The sequence below is a fragment of the Aquarana catesbeiana genome, linkage group LG01, assembly GCF_042186555.1.
Source record: "Aquarana catesbeiana isolate 2022-GZ linkage group LG01, ASM4218655v1, whole genome shotgun sequence".
NCBI lineage: Eukaryota > Metazoa > Chordata > Amphibia > Anura > Ranidae > Aquarana > Aquarana catesbeiana.
Genome location: NC_133324.1, coordinates 76079351 through 76101991, shown reverse-complemented (window position 1 = coordinate 76101991; position 22641 = coordinate 76079351). Strand labels below are relative to the sequence as shown.

Below are 22641 nucleotides of genomic sequence, written 5' to 3'. Positions count from 1 at the left end.
TTATGTACCCCTGACCCCTGCACTCTGTGTGTTTCCTGCTCCTGGCCCCTGCACTCTGTGCATTATACATTCCTGTCTCCTGAGCATTTTACATTGCTGACCCCATGCATTCTGTGCATTATGTACTTCTAACTCCTGCAATGTGACCCCTGCACTCTGTGCATTATGCACTTCTGACCCATACACTCTGTGCATGATGTACTCCTGACCCCTGCACTCTGTGCATTATGCAATCCTGACCCATATACTCTGTGCATTATGTACTCCTGACCCCTGCACTCTGTGCAATATGCACTTCTGACCCCTACACTCTGTGCAATATGCACTTCTGACCCCTACACTCTGTGCATTATGCACTCCTGACCCATGCACTCTGTGCATTATGTACTCCTGACCCCTGCACTCTGTGTTTCCTGCTCCTGGCCCCTGCACTCTGTGCATTATACATTCCTGCTCCTGGCCCCTGCATTACACATTCCTGCTCCCTGAGCATTTTACATTGCTGACCCCTGCACTCTGTGCAATATGCACTTCTGACCCCTACACTCTGTGCATTATGCACTCCTGACCCATGCACTCTGTGCATTATGCACTCCTGACCCATGCACTCTGTGCATTATGTACTCCTGACCCCTGCACTCTGTGCAATATGCACTTCTGACCCCTACACTCTGTGCAATATGCACTTCTGACCCCTACACTCTGTGCATTATGCACTCCTGACCCATGCACTCTGTGCATTATGTACTCCTGACCCCTGCACTCTGTGTTTCCTGCTCCTGGCCCCTGCACTCTGTGCATTATACATTCCTGTCTCCTGAGCATTTTACATTGCTGACCCCTGCATTCTGTGGATTATGTACTTTTAACGCCTGCAATGTGACCCCTGCACTCTGTGCATTATGCACTTCTGACCCCTGCACTCTGTGCATTATGCACTCCTGACCCATATACTCTGTGCATTATGTACTCCTGACCCCTGCACTATGTGTGTTTCCTGCTCCTGGCCCCAGCATTACACATTCCTGCCCCCTGAGCATTTTATATTGCTGTTCCCTGCACTCTGTGCAATATGCACTTCTGACCCCTACACTCTGTGCATTATGCACTCCTGACCCATTCACTCTGTGCGTTATGTACCCCTGACCCCTGCACTCTGTGTGTTTCCTGCTCCTGGCCCCTGCACTCTGTGCATTACACATTCCTGCCTCCTGAGCATTTTACATTGCTGACCCCTGCATTCTGTGCATTATGTACTTCTAACTCCTGCAATTTGACCCCTGCACTCTGTGCATTATGCACTCCTGATCTATGCACTATGTGTGTTGCCTACTTCTGGCCCCTGCATTACACATTCCTGCCCCCTGAGCATTTTACATTGCTGACCCCTGCACTCTGAGCATTATGTACTTCTAATGCTGCGTTCATGCGACCGGTTTTTACATCGGAATGAACTCTGAAGGTCTTTCTGATGGAGTTCCAACGGAGTTCCGCTGAAACTGTCTTGCGTACACATGATCACACCAAAGTCCGACCATCTAGAACGTGGTGACATACAACACATACCACGGGACTAGAAAAAGGAAGTTCAATAGCCAGTAGCCAATAGCTGCCATCTCGTACTTATGTAGACAAAGTAATCTGGATAGCCGCACACCGGACAAGATGCAAGTGCTTTTATTGATAAAAACTGGAACATGGAATGCACAAGACACTACAGCAGGAACGTACAGGAATCAGCTGACGCATTTCACACTTATGACAATACTGCTGTATTGTCTTGTGCATTCCATGTTCCAGTTTTTATCAATAAAATGACCTTGCACCTTGTCCGGTGTGCGGCCATCCAGATTACTTAGTCTACTTTTGCTTGTCTCAGCATTAGTCAGCACCTGGGGCTCTTTTTCTTTGGAGGATTTGAATTTGCTCACTCGTCTGTCAGCCCAGTCCTGCCTGAGCGGTTGAGTTTTCTTCGCTTCGTTTGGATTTCTGGATTTATGCCGTCTCATACTTGCTTCAGAGCATGCGTTGTTTTTTGGTCCATCGGAACAGCATACAGACGAGCAGTTTTCCTGATAGAAAATGATTCCGTTGGAAAGATTTGAAACATGTTCTATTTCTAGGTCCATCGGAATTTTCAAAAACAAAAGTCAGATGAGGCCTACACACGATCGTAATGTTCGCTGAAAAGATTCCGTCTGACTTTTCCTGCCGGAAAGTCCGACCGTATGTACGCGGCGTTACCCCTGCATTTTGTGCTCAACACATGCCTAACACTCTGAGTGTCCTGCTCCCCTGCCCCCTTTACTTTATGCATTGCCCATTCCTGTACCCTGCACTTTGTGCATTACCTACTCCTGACCCCTGCATCCTGTGTGTTACACATTCCTGACCCCTGTACTCTGTGTGCATTACACACTCCTGACCCATACACTAAATAAGCTATTTTGTAAATTTTTTACTCCCAACCCTTACACAGTATAAATACTCCTATCCATTCTAAAATGACGTTTTTTTAAGGTAGGCTCGGACAAAGTATTTGCTCTCTAGGGAGTGATTCTAACTGTGGGGGGGATGGGCTACCACTGACACGACAGCGATCACTGCTCCCAATGACAGGGAGCAGTAGATCCCTTTCATGTCACTAGGTAGAACGGGGAAATGCCGTGTTTACATAGGCATCTCCCCGTTCTGCGGCTCCGTGACACGATCGTGGGACACTGGCAGACATCAAGTCCACAGGACCCGCAGGCACGGTCACGCTGTATGCGGCCGCCGCGCGCGTCTCCGCTAGCCCCACCAATTAAAGGGGACATACAGGTACATCCATTTGCCTACCGCTGCCATTGTGCCGACGTATAGCAGCGTGCAGTGGTCGGCAAGTGGTTAAAGCAGAATTTCAGCCCCCCAATTTTTTTTTTAAACTCAGCAGCTACAAGGACTGTAGCTGCTAACTTTTAATAAGGACACTTACCTGTCCAGGGAGCCCACAATGTCAGCCCCCCGAGGCCGAGTCGTCCACTGGGTCAGGTGCAGGCACCGCCATTCCAACTAAGGGAAATCGGCAGTGGCCTGCAGGCTTCACAGCCGGTTTCCTACTGCTCATGCGCGAGTCGCGAGGCGCTTTGTGAATGGCCAGTTTGTCTTCTGGGACACACACAGGTCCCAGAAGGCACAGGGGAGAAGGACAAGGGCTCGCCACAGAAGAGGACGTGACGTACTGTGCCGCGGCCGGGCTAGGACAGAAGTCAATGTATTCTTTCTAAAAAGGTAGGTAAGGTAAAAAAAATTAAAATAGATATCCAAAAAACGAGGGGTGATCTTTAGCTTAAGACCACCTTGTAAAAGTGGGTGGGACTCCGCTTTAAGCTTGGCTGCCTGCTCCCCCTCCTTTAGGTACCCATTGACTGCAACATTTTTATACCATGGAGCAGTGAAACTTTCATACGTGAAGCTGATTAGGTTTTTATTCTTTATATTTTTATGATTTGGCTCTACGTGAATATAGGTGTGGTAAGTCTGTAGCCCCATTGGGCATTCCAAAAGATTGACCTAAGTATCTATGATCTCTGTTTTGCTAACCTTTGAAAATAAATGTGTGAAAGATTTGCTGCAGTTGTTAAAGCAGGCATTTTAGATCCTCTGGAATAAATGCTCCCAGGGTTGTAAAAAGAACTCAAAGCTGTTCTTCTTTAATGTGCCGTTGTCACATTAAGCCTTAAATATGTTGTCTGTAGCACAAGTGTTTCATTTAACCCGATGATAAAAGAATTGGATGGAACATCCTAATACCTCTCAGCCCCGTCTCTGCATTCCTGTAAGGTTCGTGTTTTGCCTGGCCAGAAGTCTCACCGTCAGCTGTAGCTACTCATCGATATGAAGTCTCGGTAACAGCTGGACTTTTTCACTGTTTTTATTAAGGCTGAACTGGACTATAGAAAATATCTTACTCAACACAATTTTCAAACAACCTTCACAAAAATGTTATCAGTGTTATGAACGCAGGAGGTTTTGTCCAGAATACATAGGAATTATTCTCTTGATAATGAGTTTTTTCCTGTTATTGGGGTCAGAAAACCTAAATTTGCGATGCGTACTAATCCAGCCTACTAGGGTTCTTCCAGAGGTTGTTAGTGGTTCTCTGAGCAATTAACAATTTCTGACTCAGGTAAGTAATCACTGACATCAATTGGTCTTTTTAGCTATTTGTACAGGAAGGGTGTTCTTTCCATTAACCATCACTGTAAGGAGCATTCTTTCCATTGACCACCACTGTAAGGGGCGTTCTTCCCATTAACCACCACTATATGGAACATTCTTTCCACTGACCACCACAATAAGGGGCATTCTTCCCATTGATCACCTGTCAGGGCTGGGCTCAGCCCTTCCTTCTCTGAGCTGGCTGCTCAGCTGTCAGCTAATTGTCAGCTCCTATCTCTCCACAGTTACTCAGCTGTTGATGATATCCTGGTAATCAGTCCTGCCTATTTAAGCCGTCCAGTCTGGAGGAGCTCTGCCTTCGCCTTGGTCAAACATCACAGAAACTCTCCTGCGATCCTGTTCAAGACTTGCTTTGTTGACATCCCTTCTGGCTCCAGATCCTGCTTGCTGTTCCACTACATTGATCCCTGACTTCTGGCTTGGCTGACTCTCCGTTCTGGTTACTGAACTTTGGCTATGTTTTGACTATATTTGTTCTTTTTACTTTTATTATTAAACAAGTGTGATTTAACTGTACTTCTGTCTCGGCCTGATTTCATGGTTTCTGACACCACCACTGTAAGGAGCATTCTTCCCATTGACCATCACTGTAAAGAGCATTCTTCCCATTTACCACCACTGTAAGGAGCATTCTTCCCATTGACCACCATTGTAAGAGGCGTTCTTCTCATTGGCCACCATTGTAAGGGGCGTTCTTTCCATTGACCACCACTGTATGGAGCATTATTCCCATTGACCTCCACTGTCTGGAGCATTCTTACAACTGACCACCACTGTAAGGGGCGTTTTTCCCATTGACAACCACTGTAAAGAGCATGCTTTCCATTGACTACCACTGTATGGAGCATTCTTCCCATTTACCACCACTGTAGGGAGCATTCTTCCCATTAACCACCACTGTAAGGGGCGTTCTTGCCATTGACCACCACTGTAAGGGGCATTCTTTTCTTTAAACACCACTGTAAGAAGCATTCCTCCTTTGACCACCACTGTAGGGAACATTCTTCCCATTGACAATCACTGTAAGGAGCATTCTTCCCATGGACCACCACTGTAAGGGGCATTCTTCCCACTGACCATCACTGCATGGAGCATTCCTCCCGTTTACCACCACTGTAAGGGGCATTCTTCCTATTGACCACAACTGTAGGGTGCATTCTTCCCATTGACCACCAAAGTAAGGAGATTTCTTCCCACTGATCACCAATGTATTGAAGCCCTTCTCTCACTCACTTTTCCAGTAACCACTAACATCCTCCTCCTACTGATCACCAATCTAAGAGCACCCTTTTCCACTGAAGACTGATGTTAAGGAACATCTAATTGACCACCAGTGTAAGGTGACAATACACTGACCGCTAATGTAAAGGGCCATTTAAATTACCACCAATGTAATAGGGAACTTTTTCATTGACCATGATAAAAAGCAGGCATTTTTCCACTGACCTCCAATGTGAGTGAGCACTGTAGATTGTATTGCTTGCATTCATTTTCTGGCAATTATTATTGTTAGTCATTTTTTTTGCTGAAAATATTTTTGTTCTATAGAGCAGGCTGGGTGTTTAATACGTTAAGTGCACCATATTCCTAATTCTTATATTGCAACTTACTATTCACTCTAATGTACCCTGAGATATAACTAAAGTAATTGTTAGCAGGGGTTACCTGACACCTGGAAGTCATTTCAAGGGTTCTTATATACTAAGAAGGTTGAGAAAGGCCGGTCTAATCCAATTAGCTGAGTTTTGTTATACTGAGCTATGTTTTTCAAATGGAGCGAGTCGAGTGATTGCTATCAGTACGTTATGAGATCTGTGGTTAGGAAGAGCCACCAATTGTGGCTGAATCTGGCTTAACATAACTATTAAAGTGCAAACCAAAAATGCAGTAATGCATCGATTAAAAATGTAATCTGTTTGTAAATGCAACTTGTGAAAATACCTAAATTTAACTTGTTTTCAGCCTCTTCCTATGTACAGGAAAACTCAAACTGGGAGGGGGTTTAGTAGTAGCTGTAGAAGCCCATCAAGTGTGTTGTGGTGTATGTGTGCTGACACGAAACGTGCTGATTGGAGGAGAGAGCAGGAAGATGACCTCGTCAGTAGGCTGTCGCTCCTTCATTGTCCAATTACAGCCTGGGGGCTTTACTACAGTTAAGCAAGTTAGGGCCAGTTCACACCACATGCAGTCCAGTGCGTTTTTTTTTTTTTTTTTGCATCAAAAACACATAGAAAGTAGGGCATATGGTTTTCAATGGCATAGTTCACACCAGTGCTTGCAGTTCTAGTGCGTTCCAGTTTCAGAAAAAAAAAGTAGAACGTTCTGCATTTTTCTTGCACTGGACTGTACTGGAATGCTGTAAAATGCATAAAAAAACGCACCAAAAATGCACTGGAACACACGTGTCCTTATTTAAGGTTAAGAAAAAAGAGGGGGGAAAAAATGTACTGGACTGCGTCAAAAACACACCAAAAACGCACCAAAAGTGCGCATGCAGAAAAGCATCTGGAATGCATCCGGACTATGTTTCTCTGGTGTGAATTGGCCCTTAAGCAGTTAATAGAGAAAACATACCTCCCAACTTTTTGAGATGGGAATGAGGGACACCTATCAGCAAAAGTATGCAGTCATAGGACACACCCCCTGCCACACCCCCTTAAAGGAGAATTGTACAAAAAAACAAGATTGGTTAAACCCACAAGTGCTTTTTTACAACTACTATTCCTTTTATATTGACTTTTGAAATTTACAAATGCAGCAATTTAGAAATCGGATGAAAGGTTTAGCTCTGAAAAACACTTTTTGATAGATAAAAAATGCATTTTATATACAACTATATAGATCAGACCAAAATGAGGGACAAATGAGGAGGAATGAGGGACAGAGGGACATTGCTCCAAATCAGGGACAGTTGGAAGCTATGGAGAAAAGTCAGGTCACCATGCTGTGGGTCAGGGCTGTATAAATCTCATGACTGGATGGTCTTAGAACTGGATACAAGTCTTTTTACAAGTACAATATCTTCCATATACTGTATACTGTATATTATATCTTTAAATGGAGTTACTTGCCTGGAATTCAGCTTTAAACACTGGCTGTGTTTAGGTGCCTGTAGTGGAAACGAGTCTGGTGCAACTGATAAGCAAGCACAGCAGTTCTTTTCCTATTACTTTGGGTTATAGGATAAGTAGGGAAAAGGTTAGGATTATAATAGGAATTCGATAATTGTACTAGTGCAGATATACATTACCAACCCTTAGCTTTTGCAGCAGAGATCCTCTAGTTCTTGCCTTTACTGTTGCTTCTCATTGCCTCGAACCATCATCATACAGCCCAGAAAATCCTATGCAGCTGCTAATAATCTGCATAGGTCTGAACCTGAGCTGCCCTCGATTCATAGCATTTTATCCTGAAGATTGGCTTTGTAATAGCTGAGCACTGTATTTTGGGAAGTTGTGTTGAATGTCACATGTGCCCCATACCTGGAAGTACCTTAAGGCTTTTTCTAAAACAGATACCATATTCAATTTTTTTTTTACCTCTTTCCAATACTCATGGGGAGTATCTAGGACAGCAGTCTCCTTGCTTTTATCCGGCCCTTGGTGCAATATTTCATTTTCTGATGCCAACAATGGGGCATAATACCCCCCCCCCCGCACTGCATACCTCCCAACTTTTCGAGATGGGATTGAAAGACACCTACCAGCAAAAAGTATGCAGGCATAGGACACACCCATTGCCACGCCCCCTTAAAGGAAAATTTTACAGAAAAAACAACATTGGTTAAACCCACAAGTGCTTTTTTTACGCTACTATTTCTTTATATTGGCTTTTGGAATTTACATATGCAGCAATTTAGAAATCAGATGAAAGGTTTAGCACCGGAAAACACTTTTTGAAAGATAAAAAGTGCATTTTATATACATCTATATAAATCAGACCAAAATTAAGGACAAATGGGAGGGAAAGAGGGACAGAGGGACATTGCTCCAAATCAGGGACAGTCCCTCCAAATCAGGGACAATTGGGAGCTATGCCACTGACACCAACAAACGGACACAATTCCTCCCAATGACAACAACAATGTAGTACAGTTCCTCCCAGTGACACCAAAGATGGGGCTTGATTCTTCCTAGCCAATGACATGAACAATGGGGCACAATTCCTCTTACTGACACCAAACATGGAGCATTGTTTACTCCCACTGATGCAGGGACATTTTTTTACTTCCAGTGGCCACAGTCCATCCCCCCTGATATCTGAAGGACAGTAAACTGGCCCCTTGATTAAAAAGTTTGGAGACCCCTGACCTAGGAGATTCCTCCATCCACTCTATTGTTCAGCTGACAATTTACACCTGATCCCTTTGACAAAGTCAATTGGAAATTTGACTTTTGTTGAACCGGGTGATGCCAACAGGGCCACCCACAGGTCAAAAATTTGAGCCATATATGACCAGCTCACACCGCCAACCTACTCTTCCCACCCCCAAATCTACCTCTGCTACTTAAGATTGCAACCACCCCCCCCTCAACACCAGTGTGCCAACACCCCCATTCACTACAACCCCTGTGCCTTCACCGTACTACAAAATCTGAAATCACCCCACCACTGCTTCTTCACACCAGTCCCCCTCCATGCTTCCATCACCATAGCTCCATCCTCCTCCCACCACCACACCTGTTGACCCACTCTCAACGCTGCACCTGATCCCACCATTACTTGTGTCAGTTCAAACAACTTTTGTTGAAGGAGCCTGCTGGAAAATTTTTGGCCAGTCAGTGGCTGCATCCAAACAGATGGTGACTGTTAGAATACAATAGACTATTATAATATGTCAAAAAAAGGGGAATTATTTGGCGGGACTTTCGAGGTGCCAGCAACAAAGGAAAGTCATTACAATGCTCGACAGTGGGTATGTAAAATTTAAAGATTTTTATTGTTATATACAATGACAATGACTTTCCTTTGTTGCTGGCACCCCCAAAGTCCCGCCAAATAATTCCTCTTTTTTTGACATTTATATACAGGGATGTTGGTGCCTTTCATCTGTCATTGCCACCCACCCATATTACTATTTTCCACTATTATAATATATTATATTTATATAATATAATAGACTTTTTCTATGATTTCTTTGCAGTGTAATAATTCATATTTCTTAAATTAAAGAATGCAAAAAAATAAATAAAAAATACAATAGACCAGCAGTGGGTTTTGTCCATCTGTGCCAATTAGCATGAATGATGGAATCTGTTATGCCACGTACACACGACCGGACTTTCCGGCCGCAAAGGTCCGACGGAATAATTCCGTTGGACATTCCGATCGTGTGTGGGCTTCATCTGACTTTTTCTTTCGAAAATCTTGACGGATCTAGAAATAGAACATGTTTCAAATCTTTCCAACGGATTCAATACGGGAAAACCTTTTGTCTGTATGCTAGTCCGACGGACCAAAAACGACACAAGGGCAGCTATTGGCTACTGGCTATCAACTTCCTTTTTCTAGTCCCGTTGTACGTCATTGCGTTCTAAACGAACGGACTTTGGTGTGATCGTGTGCAGGCAAGTCCGTTTCAGCAGAACTCCGTCGGAAAGACCGCCAGAGTCTACTCTGACGAAAAGTCCGGTCGTGTGTATTCGGCATTAGATTTTTTTTTTTTTTTTAGCCTGTAACAGAGTATGGCCAGCTAGTTGTGTTGAAATCTAAATCAATATGAAGAATTGAAATAAAAATGTTCCGGCTGTATTGCGTAAGTAGTTTTAAGATTTTGCGCTGCAAAGCATTCTTAATAATTTCTTAACTTTTATTGTTTTTAATGGAATACAAATGTTTTCTTTGTTCACTGCAGTTTATGCTTTTCTGTGGCTTGTTTTATTGGTCCATGAAAAATGTAAATAATTTGCTCTATTATGCCTTGTCATGTCATATTGTGTTAATGTTATAATTATTTTGACATTGTACTTATGCATTTATTTATTTATTTTCAGGAAGAGCTGTTGCAAAGGATATAAATTTGTCCTTGGACAATGCATTCCAGAAGGTAAACACTTCTTGAAATACCATGATTTTTTTTTTGATGATACCATTTAAAAGCTAAGACCCCTCAAAATAAAACAGTTCAGTTCAGGATGAATATTGCAGTCCTTCTAAAGTCAAACATGAGATGCATTTTCTGTAATTTATAATAATAAGAGCCAGGCTAAGACCTACTCACTGTGACTAATGGGGAAGTGTTTGGATTAGCCATTCTTAACCAGGGTTCTGTGGAACCATAAGGTTCCTACAGAGGCTGCTAGGGGTTTCTTGAGTTGTGGATGACTGACATTCCATTTTTATGGTGCCTGCATACTTCTGGGCCCAACACTAGTTGGCAGAGCCAGCTTCATGACATATATGACATGTATAGTTGTCTGTAAGCGGGGCATTCTGACCACCACTGTACGGGAAGCAGTCTTCCTACTGGTCACCAATGTAAGGGACATTTTTTCCACTGACCACCAATATAAGGGGGCCAATCTTCCGACTGAATACCAATGCATTCAGGCCATTTTTACCACTGAACACCAATGTGTAGGGGCCATTTTTCCCAATGACCACCAGTAGATTAATTATAGCAAGGGTTTGTTAGAACTGATAATTATCTTAAGGTATTCCTCTGGGGTAAAAACAGCTGAGAAAGGCTGGTGAAGATGGAAAATTGGGGCAGAGAGGTGGGTAGTTATATGAAGCTAGTGGGTGACCCATACATGCTTCTATCCAAAACTATATAACAAGTGAAACTCCAAATTTGTTACAAGAAAATTCTCTTTACATAAACTATGTGTATTGAAAGACTTCTGAAAACTTTAATGAAGATTCTTACCTTGTTTATGGTTCAGGAGAAACGAATGGAACAATTCTCATGCCTTTTATCAAACTGACTACTAACTGGAACAGTCTGCCCTCATTATCATCACCACCAGACAGTATCTAACTAAAAATGAAGCACCAAACGCAGGAGAAGGAAATTCGATTTCGGGGGGCATTCTGTACACAATGTACAGCACCCCCTTTTTGAAGCAGAGATCCAGCCATTTCCAGTTCTCTCCCCGCCTCTCCCTGACGCCGGCATCAGTAGTGTGGGCACCTGGCTGTGACAGCTTGTGGCTTCACAGCCAGGTGGGCATTGCGTATGTGCAAGTTGTACTGCGCATCCTGAATGGCCGAGCAATCTTCTGGGACCTGTGATGTGTACCAGAAGATTTCAGGGAGGAGAACTTCTGCTTGAATCGCCTTGGCGGAGCGATCGGAAGTGGGAGCTGGGTAATTGTCAAAAATAGGTACCTGCCCCCCCCCCCCCCCCCCCAAAAAAATGACATGCCAAATGTTGCATGTCAGGGGGTAAGGAGTACTTAAAGCAGAAGTTCCACTTTTGGGTGGTACTTCGCTTTAAGGGTGTGGCTGTTGTATCTATGATTAAGATAGTTGCAAAGAAGTGGACTTATTTTAGCAGATTTGAAAATCTTGAAGTATATCTAAATTCCAAACCTTTTCATTTAGTTTTGAATAGATGGGGAAGATTGGAAACTGTCAGGTGTTTATTGGTGGAAGTAGAAAAAAAGGTAAGGGTCGTCTGATCTCTTAAAGCAGTAGGTGTTCTCAATCCGGTCTTAGGCAGTGTAGAGGGAACGATTCTCCATTGGCAGTGCTCCCAGGAGTTATGGCTGAAGGTCAGCTCTTTGCTCGAGTAGGTATTGGGTGTACAGGAAAGTGCTAAAACCAGAACATATAAAATCCAGATTTAATTTTATTCAGTCTCTTATATAAGAAACAAATCCAGCACATTTCAGGGGGTTCAAAGGGCCCAACTTTATCAGGGCTACATTTAACACCTAAAAGCTTTGACTAGTATGCAGTATTGACTGTAATGTAAGTGGTAAATCCTATCCCAAGCATTAAAAGCTATGTATTTGTACATTTTTTTAAACCGAAATAATAACATATATGAATACCATTGGAAATGATATTCTATACATTTTTTTTTTAAACTTTATACTGTATATTTTTATATTATCTTTTCATATTTCCTATCTGCACTTGATGTCCTAAGTTTGTATGATATATCCTTATATGATATTGCTTAGTTTTAGAATATTTTACAAATAAATGTATTTATGATTGATATGCTACACCAACCCTTTTCAACCAGGGTGCTGTGGCACCCTGGGTTGTCTTCTGGGTTCTTCAGGGGTACCCTGGCAAACTACCAAAAAAATTGCCCAAACATTTTCAAAAAGCCTGATTTTATTACATAAAGCCACAAGTTTTTTTTTATTGTGCAGCATTACAACCTTGGGCTCTGTGTGGGCCAGGCTTTGGCGTCCCAACAACTGATGACATCATTTTAAGGGAAAAAACACTGGTGTATACCACTTACATATTACCGATCATCATCTATCTGTGTTATTGATAGCCCTAAAGAATGGGAATGTCAGCCCCTGAAATGCAATGGATTTTTTTGTAATAAGAGTGTGAATAAAAAAAAAAATTTATTTTATGCATTCTGCTTTTGGCACATTTCTCCTTGTACACCCAGATTAATATTGGTTTCTTTGTTGCCATTGGGGGGGGGGATTCACTCTTTTGTCCTTTTCCATTTTTGACCATTGTCACCACAACATAAAATGAGGGAAAGTCATAAACCAAAATTTTAACAGATGCTGACCATTCCCTACTTCATCAAAAAGGAAAAAAATCGTTTTGCCTTTAGATATATTTTTTTAACGGCTGGAGATTGCAAGGTACGATGATTTTTAACCGGTTCCCGACCACCGCATGTAGATATACGTCGACAGAATGGCACGGCTGCGCAAATGGGCGTACCTGTATGTCCCTTTGAATTTGCCGCCGTGCCATCGCATGCGCGCGCACCCGCCGCAAGCTCTGTGAGTAGGATCGCGGGTCCCGCGGACTCGATGTCTGCGGGGATACCCGCAGTCGTCTCACGGAGAGGAAGAACGTGGAGATGTAAACAAGCATTTCCCCGTTCTGCCTAGTGGCAATGTCACTGATCACAGCTCCCTGTAATCGGGAGTGGTGATTAGTGATGTGTCACACGTAGCCCCTCCCCCCACAGTTAGAATCACTCCCTAGGACACACTTAACCCCTACAGCGCCACCTAGTGTTAACCCCTTCACTGCCAGTCACATTTACATAGTAATCAATGCATTTTTAATCACACTGATCGCTGTATAAATGTGAATGGTCCCAAAAATGTGTCAAAATTGTCCGATGTGTCCACCATAATGTTGCAGTCACAATAAAAATTGCTGATCGCCGCCATTACTAGTAAAAAAAAAAAATATTAATAAAAATGCCATAAAACTATCGCCTGTTTTGTAGACGCTATAACTTTTGCACAAACTAAATAATAAATGCTTATTGTGATTTTTTTTTACCAGAAATATGTAGAAGAATACGTATCGGCCTAAACTGAGGAAAAAAAATGTTTTTTTATATATTTTTTGGGGGATATTTATTATAGCTAAACGTAAAAAATTATGCGTTTTTTTCAAAATTGTCGCTCTTTTTTTGTTTATAGCGCAATAAAAACCACAGAGGTGATCAAATGCCACCAAAAGAAAGCTCTATCTGTGGAAAAAATTTTGTTTGGGAGCCATGTCGCACGACCGCGCAATTGTCAGTTAAAGCGACGCAGTGCCGAATCGCAAAAAGTGCTCTGGTCTTTGGCCAGCCAAATGGTCCGGGGCTGAAGTGGTTAAAATGGATAGTGTTGCAATGCATATGTGTGTGTTATATGCTGTAAATATACAGTGTATTTATAAGGCCTTTTAGATCAGCCCCGTAGTTAAAGTATAACAAAAGGCAAAACTTTTTATTTTTAGTTTTGGATAGGGTGGAGAGGGATTAGAACCCCTGTCAGTTTTTATTGCTGTCTGTGCTCCCCGTTACGTAGATTCACCATTATCATTGAAAGGGAAAGTAAAAAGAAATCCCACATATTGGGCTGTCCCCAAAAAAGTAATAGAGGGAAAATATTCCAATGGGGACACTCATTCTGGTGACCTTGGAGGGCCCTGAGGAATTCTCTTAATTTGCAGGGATTTCCTCTAACTTCCTGTTTGGCTGTGAAACAGGAAGTGAAGGGAAATCTCCACAATGGGACACAGATGGCAGAAATAAATTTAACAGAGGTTATAGCCCTCCCTTGCTCTATTCAAAATAAAATAAAAAGTTTTGTCTGTAGTTCTACTTTAACTTTGTGCTGTAATAAAACACTGAACTGTATATATTATATCTTTGTTTCTTCCCAAGACAACTGAGTACATTGATCTCCTGCCATAAAATTCATGAAGGGGTTATATTTTGTTCCAATACAAGTTAACTATGAGCAATAGGATGCTGTGTCATTCTGACTCCCTCCCATAGTCTAAAAATTCAGTGCCTTAAAGTGGTTGTAAACCCTGTAAAAAAATGTCAAAAAAACAAACAAAAAACCTGCTAGACAAAGGCATAATGAGCTAGTATGCATAGCATACTAGCTCATTATGAACTACATACCTGAGATCCAAGCCCCCTGCAGTGGTCCTCATTCACCGCTCCGGCGGCCGACATCTCTCTGGAGAGTTACTTCCAGGTATCACGGCTCCGGCGCTGTGATTGGCCAGAGCCGCGATGACGTCACTCCCGCCTGAGGTAGCGGCACAGTACAACTGAAGCAACGGCACGTACGTGGCATTGCTTCAGTTTGCTTAAGTGCGCATGTGCCGATAAAATCGGCACATGCAAATACAGGGATATCTCCTAAACCATGCAGGTTTAGGAGATATCCAGTGTAGCTACAGGTAAGCCTAATTATAGGCTTGCCTGTGGTATAAAGTGGTTGCAAAGGGTTTACAACCACTTTAAAGTAAATGTAAACCCTAGCAATCAATTTATTTTATTTATTCTATTTTGATCTGTTAAAGTGGGTGTACCTACTATAGCTATATGTACTGGCTCCAATCCTTCTTTTCTGGAGTCCGTACTCCCCCCCCCCGCGCGCCGTGTTTGGCTCCACTTCTTGGTGCTCCACCATAAGAAGCCACTTCCTATGAGGGTACACCTGCGGTCTCACTCCTGAGCTGGGCAGTGTGCATCTATTGACACACGCAGCGAGGCTTGGCCCTGCCCCCTGCTCCTTCCTCACAGGATTTGACTGACAGCAGCAGAAACCATTGGCTCTCTGAACCTGAAGGGAGGATAGTTACAGATGACACAGAGAAGGCAACTGTACTACTGTAAATGATTTATTCTCCTCAGTTTTTACACAGAAAAAGAAGGGGTATACCAACCACAACAGTATTGTTAGTAACACGTCGCAGGATGTACCCTTGTGGCTAACAGAAGCCAGTGTCCATAAAAGACTAGAAAAGCTTAACACAAATAAATCACCAGGACTGGGTGGGTTACACCCGAGAGTCCTCAAAGAACTCTAACCAGACCATTATTCCTAATCTTTATTGACAGCAAATTGACAGGGATGGCACCAGCTGATTGGAGAAAAGGCTACATCATACCAATATTCAAAAAAGGGCAGAGACATATACCTAGAAACTACAGGCCTGTCAGCCTAACATCCATAGTATGTAAATTATTGGAGGGGATGATAAGGGATTATATCCAAGAATTTGCTGATGAAAACAGTATCATTAGTAGTAATCAGCATGGGTTTACGAAGGATCATTCCTGCCAGACCAATCTGTTAACATTCTACGAGGCAGCGAGCTGCCATTTAGATAGGGGAAGGCCTGTGGTGTATCTGGATTCTGCAAAAGCATTCGATACAGTTTCCCTGTAAACATTGTCATCCTAGGACAGGAGAACTAAAAAAATATAGGGACGACTCTAGAACGGTAAAAAATAGGAGGGTCAGCTACAGTCTATTTGCAAAAATTGTATAAGACTTTATTGATGAAGTGCACCACGCTCTCACAATATCAAAAGACAACTATAACTGAAACACAAAAAAAGACATAAAAGTCAATAAAAACCACTATGCTCAAATAACCCCCTCAGAAGAGGGTATAATGAATGGACACTACGTGTTGAAAAATGTTCATATAGGATATCTCGTTGTCATGCATGGCTAATGACTCCTTACTGTCTATGAGCCGACTACTGATACGGGGAGCAGGGATCCTGATTGAAATTATTCCACTTTCAACCTAACTCGACTTTGGATAATATATTGAATGTAAACCAGACCCGCAGTAAAGTCCATGTATTGCGGGCCATGCTCAGACTTGAAGCTGAAGAAACATATCACCCTGCAGTACTGGATAAATGCATGATCTAATAAAGAACAGCTCTTATAGGTAGGCTTGGTATGTCAATGAATTGATTTAAGCAGAGTGTTCAATATCTGTGTTCTATTCCAATCTGCACTTTGAGCATCAAATCCATTTCAGTGGAAAGGAAGCGATTGGAACCATCTATTCCTATATTCCTATATGACATGACCATGAATTATTAACTGCCAGACTACTCTACTGGATAGCAACGAGATATCCTATATGAACATTTTTCAACACGTAGTGTCCATTCATTATACCCTCTTCTGAGGGGGTTATCTGGATTGGGGAGTTTACAGGGTGTTATTTGAGCATAGTGTTTTTTATTGACTTTTATGTCTTTTTTTGTGTTTCAGTTATATTTGTCTTTTGATATTGTGAGAGCGTGGTGCACTAGAGGGGAGGCGCTAATTGCGCCGCCTCTGGTGAACCTTACGCCTTTTATACAATTTTTTTGTTTCATCAATAAAGTCTTATACAGTTTTTGCAAATAGACTGTAGCTGACCCTCCTATTTTTTACCGTTCTAGAGACGTCCTCTGTCCCTATATTTTTTTTATTTCTATGGTGGTTAACTACTGGTATTACAGGAGGTATCCCGTCTGATTGACGCATCAGTCATTGGTCATTAATTCATTGACCGGGGTTGAGGATTCAGCTTTTATTATAATTCTACCCTAGGACAGGAATTGTGTTGCTGGCAGAATAAATAGGTGAAAAAAAGGAAAAAGGAACACTACTGCAGCCATGATATCTAGGGACTGAAAGGCTGTAATATAATACATTTTTGCTCTTGGGTTTAAATACACTTTATCCAACCTACATCACTCTCGGCTGCGGATTTTTTAGATTAACCCCTCCAGTGCCCTCAAGCATAATGTCCAGCTGGCAGGCTCAGTTCTGCTGATCCTGAACCAAAGCTCTTCATGCACTAAGCTCTCTCCCGAGCCTCTGTGGATAAAGCGGCGCGTTTAAGGCGTTAAAACTTTCTTTGGCATCTATACCCTCGTTGAGTCATAACTAACATATTAAACTTCATTGCCAGCTTACATTGAACTCCCTGAAGTGTCAAGCGGTAGATCATATGAAACATAACTGTTAAAAGCGGTGCACTTGGCATGAAAACCGTCTTGCTGAGCATCGGATTTTCTGTCTTTCCCTTTTTTCTTCGTGTTGACAGCTGTCTCACTATACACTTACGGACTGGGCCCTGCTACGCGCTTTTGCCCCGGACTAGGTTTCTCGTCTTTGCAAAGCTGAGAAAATAAATTAAAAACTTATTTGATTATCCAAAAATTCCCTTTTTAATTCCAAAAATATTTTTCCAGGGAGTAGAAACCGACTTTTTATAACCCAGCCCAGATTTTTGTTTAGTTCACAGGGCTATCGATGCTGGGTCCCAGTAGGTGGCTTGTATGGAAAATAAAAAAAGAAAAACCTACAAGCCACAAGAAGAAACATATGTGCATTTTCTGTGTACGGGTATGTCAATGCAAGTATTAGGTCTGAAATGGAAAACTGGTTGCTGGGTAAGGTAATTATACACCAGATGGGAAGCTTTAAATAAATGAATGCCATTTTAAAGTTTTTGCCGTCATTTTGTGATTTAGTCTTTTTTGTGGTTTTCTCGAAATTTAAAATGATTTCTTGGGTGGAGTGTTGAAGGATTATTGAATCTAATGTACAAATGTGCCTCCGTGTAAAATTACTATTCACAAATAAAGTAAACTTTAAAAAAGTAAACATAAACTCTAAATAGAATAAGAAGTAAAATTAAATAATTTAAGTCTAATTGAACCTTTAAGATAAATCAGCTAAATAGATTCCAGGTGACGACTCTATGACTCTTAAAATTTTTGAATAAAGATACTTAATTTTTTCATGGTGTAGCACTGCTCACGCAGGAACTGCTGGAGTTTCTGCACCTGTACCTATGCACAAGCAAGGACAACTCTCTCTCTGTAGAATTGTGGAGCAGATTATCTGCTGAACCATACAGCGTCTGTATGGAAGAACAAGTTCCTCTGTAGCAGAAAGGACTCGGTGGACTTTGTCAGTGGACTTAAGTCTTCAAGGCACTAGCTAGTGTCTCCTTTAGCTCCCACACCCAGTATGCTGACTTCTAGGACCAGAGGGGGGATTTCAGCAACACACACTCAGTCTCAAGGATCCCTTCAGGGTCTGTACTCACAAAATGTCCAGGGACAGCTGGTAGCCTCCTTCCAACTTCCAAGCGACACTCTAGACCAGTGACATAAGACTAGATCCATAGACTTTCTCCCTTCGTCATCTTGCATAGGAGCCCAGGGTTGTAGCTTTCAGGCCCTCAGGTCTGGCACCAGAGGCCACATGGCAGCCTATGCTAAACCTCTCTTTCTAGAGGTGGGCTGGACTGGAACCCTGAGCCCATGTGCTCCTCAGACTTACGTAAATACAGGCACCCAGCATTCCTTGGGCACATCCCCTTTTAATTGGCCAGGGCTGTATCTGCATCCATGACCTGCTAGGTTTCCTCCCACTGTCCAATATGCCTGCTATTGGATCAGTGTGAAACATCAAGACAGCATGAGCCGCGCCAGAGCACACTGAGCAGACCTCACTAATCAATCACTGCTCTCTGTTAAGCAGACAGCTAAATGTGCCTGTCTACTTCTCTATTAAAGGAGTTGTAAAGGCAGAAGGTTTTTTATCTTAATGCATTTTATGCATTAAGATAAAAAAACCTTCTGTGTGTAGCAGCCCCCCCCAGCACCCCCCCCCCCCAATTACCTACCTGAGCCCCATCTCTCTCCAGCTATGTCCACGATCCCCTCAGCCATCCAGGACACTCCTCCTGATTGGCTGAGACAGAGCAGCAGTGCCATTGGCACTGTCGATCAAAGTCTGTCAGCCAGTCAGGGGAGAGAGTGGGCAGGACCAGGTCGGGGAGCTCTGACACATGGAGCTCTGACTCGGCTTGGGTGCCCCCTGTAGCAAGCTGCTGGCTGAGGGGGCAATCAAAGGAGGGAGGGCCTAGGAGCAGCAAAGAGGGACCTGAGAAGAAGAGGATCCACAAAACCAACTGCACAGAGGAGGTAAGTATAACATGATTAGTATTTAAAAAAAACAAACAAAAAAAAAACAAGCCTTTACAATCACTTTAAGCAGAAAAGCCCAACACTATATACACTCTCTAGCACCTACCTAGGAGGGTGCTACATTGGAAAAATGTGCTGGTGAAGATTTCTTAAGGTGACATGATTGCTAGATTTTTTTAAAAGTGCACCTGCGAAAAAAATAAAAAAAAGAATTAAAAATCACCTGTCCTGCCATCCACACTGCTGATTTTTGCTCTCTTGAAGAGTTAAGCTTGTTGAAGAATCCATAGCATCTGGTACTTATACATGCGTTGGATCCCTGGTACCTGATGTGCTTTGTGGTTTCATCTGCCGACCAGCCAGCAACCACATCACTAGAATTGGACACATCTACTTGGCTTCAGTTCACAAACAGTTTCGCAAAACTTGAAAAGCTTGAAATTCACAAACTTTGTGGCAAACCTATTGAAGTATATATGAGGTGAATCTTGTTATTCTGTTCTGCCACTTGTAGGGCTAATAAGCAAGCTATTGTCAAACAAAATGCATGGGAAGCTGGGAGCTTCCCTGGACTAATGCAAAAATTATAAAATAATTATGTCCCTAAACAGAATTGGCAGCTCTCCCTAACAATTTTAAAGTGATATAAAAAAAAATATTTATTTTAGGTAAAAAAAATCAAACATGTCATATTTACCTGCTCTATACAATGGATTTGCATAGAGCAGCCCCGATCCTCATCTTCTGGGGTCCCACGTCAGTGCTCTTAGCCCCCCCTACCCACTGAGTGCCCCAATGGAAAGTCGCACCCTGCTCCCTCGTCATAGGATTTGATTGACAGGAGTGGGAGCCAATGGTTCCTGCTGCTATCAATCTGCCCATCAAAGGTGAATAGAGCCGGGAGAGCTGCTGCTCTTGTGCAAATCGCTGGATAGAAATCAGGCTCAGGTAGGTATAGGGGGGACTGGGGGATTCTGTGCAAAAGAAAGTTTTTTACCTTAATGCATGAAAGGTAAAAACCTTAGGGCTTTAGAATCACGTTAACAGACATCAAACATAAACATTTTATAGAAAGAGGACTGGGCTATCCATCCCTTCAAATTATTAATTTTGTGGCTCAACTGACCAGAAGCAAAGACGTTGTTGCCCAATTCTAGGTTGTTCCTTATTTCTGAAGGCGAACCTGCAAACATTGCGAAATGTGAACTTCATGCATCCTACAGAATCACTGTTAACCCATGAGAGCAGCAAGCCAGACCTCATCCCTATACATCGCAACTGTGTCTTGTAAAAAAATGTAGAACTTCCAGATTGAAGGATAGAGGGGGGGGAGGCAAGCATTCAACAATCACCAAACTGTTGGAAGATACTTCATCCAGCTCAGCCTTTCAAGAAAGACTGGTAGCATGGGCAGCAGGACAAATGAGCCTTAATTATTTGTTTTGCTGGGTGCACGTTTTTCAAGTTTTTTTTTTTATCTAGTCATAAAGTTGCTTTTAATGTTTTTAAATAGTGACACTAATAATACACTGATGATAACTTAAAATAAATATTCACTACAATAATAGATATTTTCTTTTGAACTTTTGAACTTAAAAGCAACTGATTTTAGTTCCAGAGTCATTTTCACGATTCAGCTATGTACTTACAGTATTTAATCTATAAATAATTGTATTACTTATGATACAGATGTGAGGCATACTGTATAAACATTTATATATTTTTTTAATGTAAGAGTGGACAAGCAAAGCTTACTTTTTGTGATATTTTCAAGTTATTTTATTTCTATATATTTTAAAGTGAAAAGGTGGAAGCAAAAAAATAGAAAAAAAATATAAGATTCTTTCTAGTTTGACTAATGATACTTTTAAAACAAATGCTGCTATAGATATATAATTTATACATTTTTTTTGTCCCATTTGTGCTAAATGCCCAAATCAGAATTTCAGTTACAAAGCATTATAAAGTTATTTGCAATTTAGGGCATTTTAATAAATTTTGTCAGTGGGTGTTTTTTTTTCAATACTATCACAAAATAAAAAACAAAAACAAAAAAATGAAATGAAAATGAATGAAAATGAAAAAACAAAAAAAAAGTTTACACGAATAGTATAAAAATCTTTATTTAGAAGGATTGCTACCCCTCTGCTTTATTTTTAGAGTAAAGAACCCAGTAATTCCAGGTACGGAGGCAGATGTGACTCAATATATGTGACAGCACAAGACCAGCGCTGTCACATGGGGAGAGTCCATGGCTCTGGACAACTTGAAGAACACACAGTGCATCTTCTCCTGCTCCCAAAAAGGGAGATGGAAATGTGATGATGTGCTGCTATGGAGGGGGCCATAAAGTGGGCCTGTTGTTTTGCCTTGCATGACAGCCATTTTGAATCATCATACATAGTAGTGGATAGTTGCTAGAAACGAGAGCAATATGTTTTTTGTTAATTCCTCAATGATTCGTGTCTTTATAGATTATGACGTGTGCTCGGAAGCACCATGTGAACAGCAGTGTACAGATAATTTTGGTCGAGTTCTGTGCACTTGTTATCCTGGTTACCAGTATGACCGTGAGAGACACAAGAACAGAGAGAAGCCATATTGCCTAGGTAAGTGTAATGTTAATTGCTTTCTGGTCTAGCTAGTCTAAACTTAAAGGAGAAGTATAATGCTGTTAAAGATATTTTCTTTATTGTTATTCAAAACCAATAATTAAGCACATAACTTTCAAATATTTATAAGAATATGTCATATTTACCACTTGCAGGTGGCCAACGTAAGTCAGGTCACCACCACCTTTGTTGAGACATTTTTCTACAAAACTATGTATAGGCTGTAATAAAACCTGCTATTCAGAACATACATGATATGGCAAAAGCTTGTGAGCACCTGACCATTACACCTATATGGGCCTATTGGGCAGACCATTCCATAAATATGGGTAATAATATGGAGATGCCCCCCGACCCCTTCCCCTTTTTTGGGGGTATAAAAGCCTCCACTCT

General features: G+C 41.9%; 1 protein-coding gene across 1 annotated transcript in view; it reads left to right on the top strand.

Moving 5' to 3' along the window:
* CCBE1 (collagen and calcium binding EGF domains 1) overlaps positions 1 to 22641 on the top strand; it is a 525899-nt gene that overhangs the window by 428027 nt on the left and 75231 nt on the right. The window contains exons 4-5 of the mRNA XM_073620648.1: positions 10215 to 10267; positions 22111 to 22245. Of these exons, the coding sequence (XP_073476749.1) occupies positions 10215 to 10267; positions 22111 to 22245 (188 nt within the window). The remainder of the gene's footprint in view (positions 1 to 10214; positions 10268 to 22110; positions 22246 to 22641) is intronic.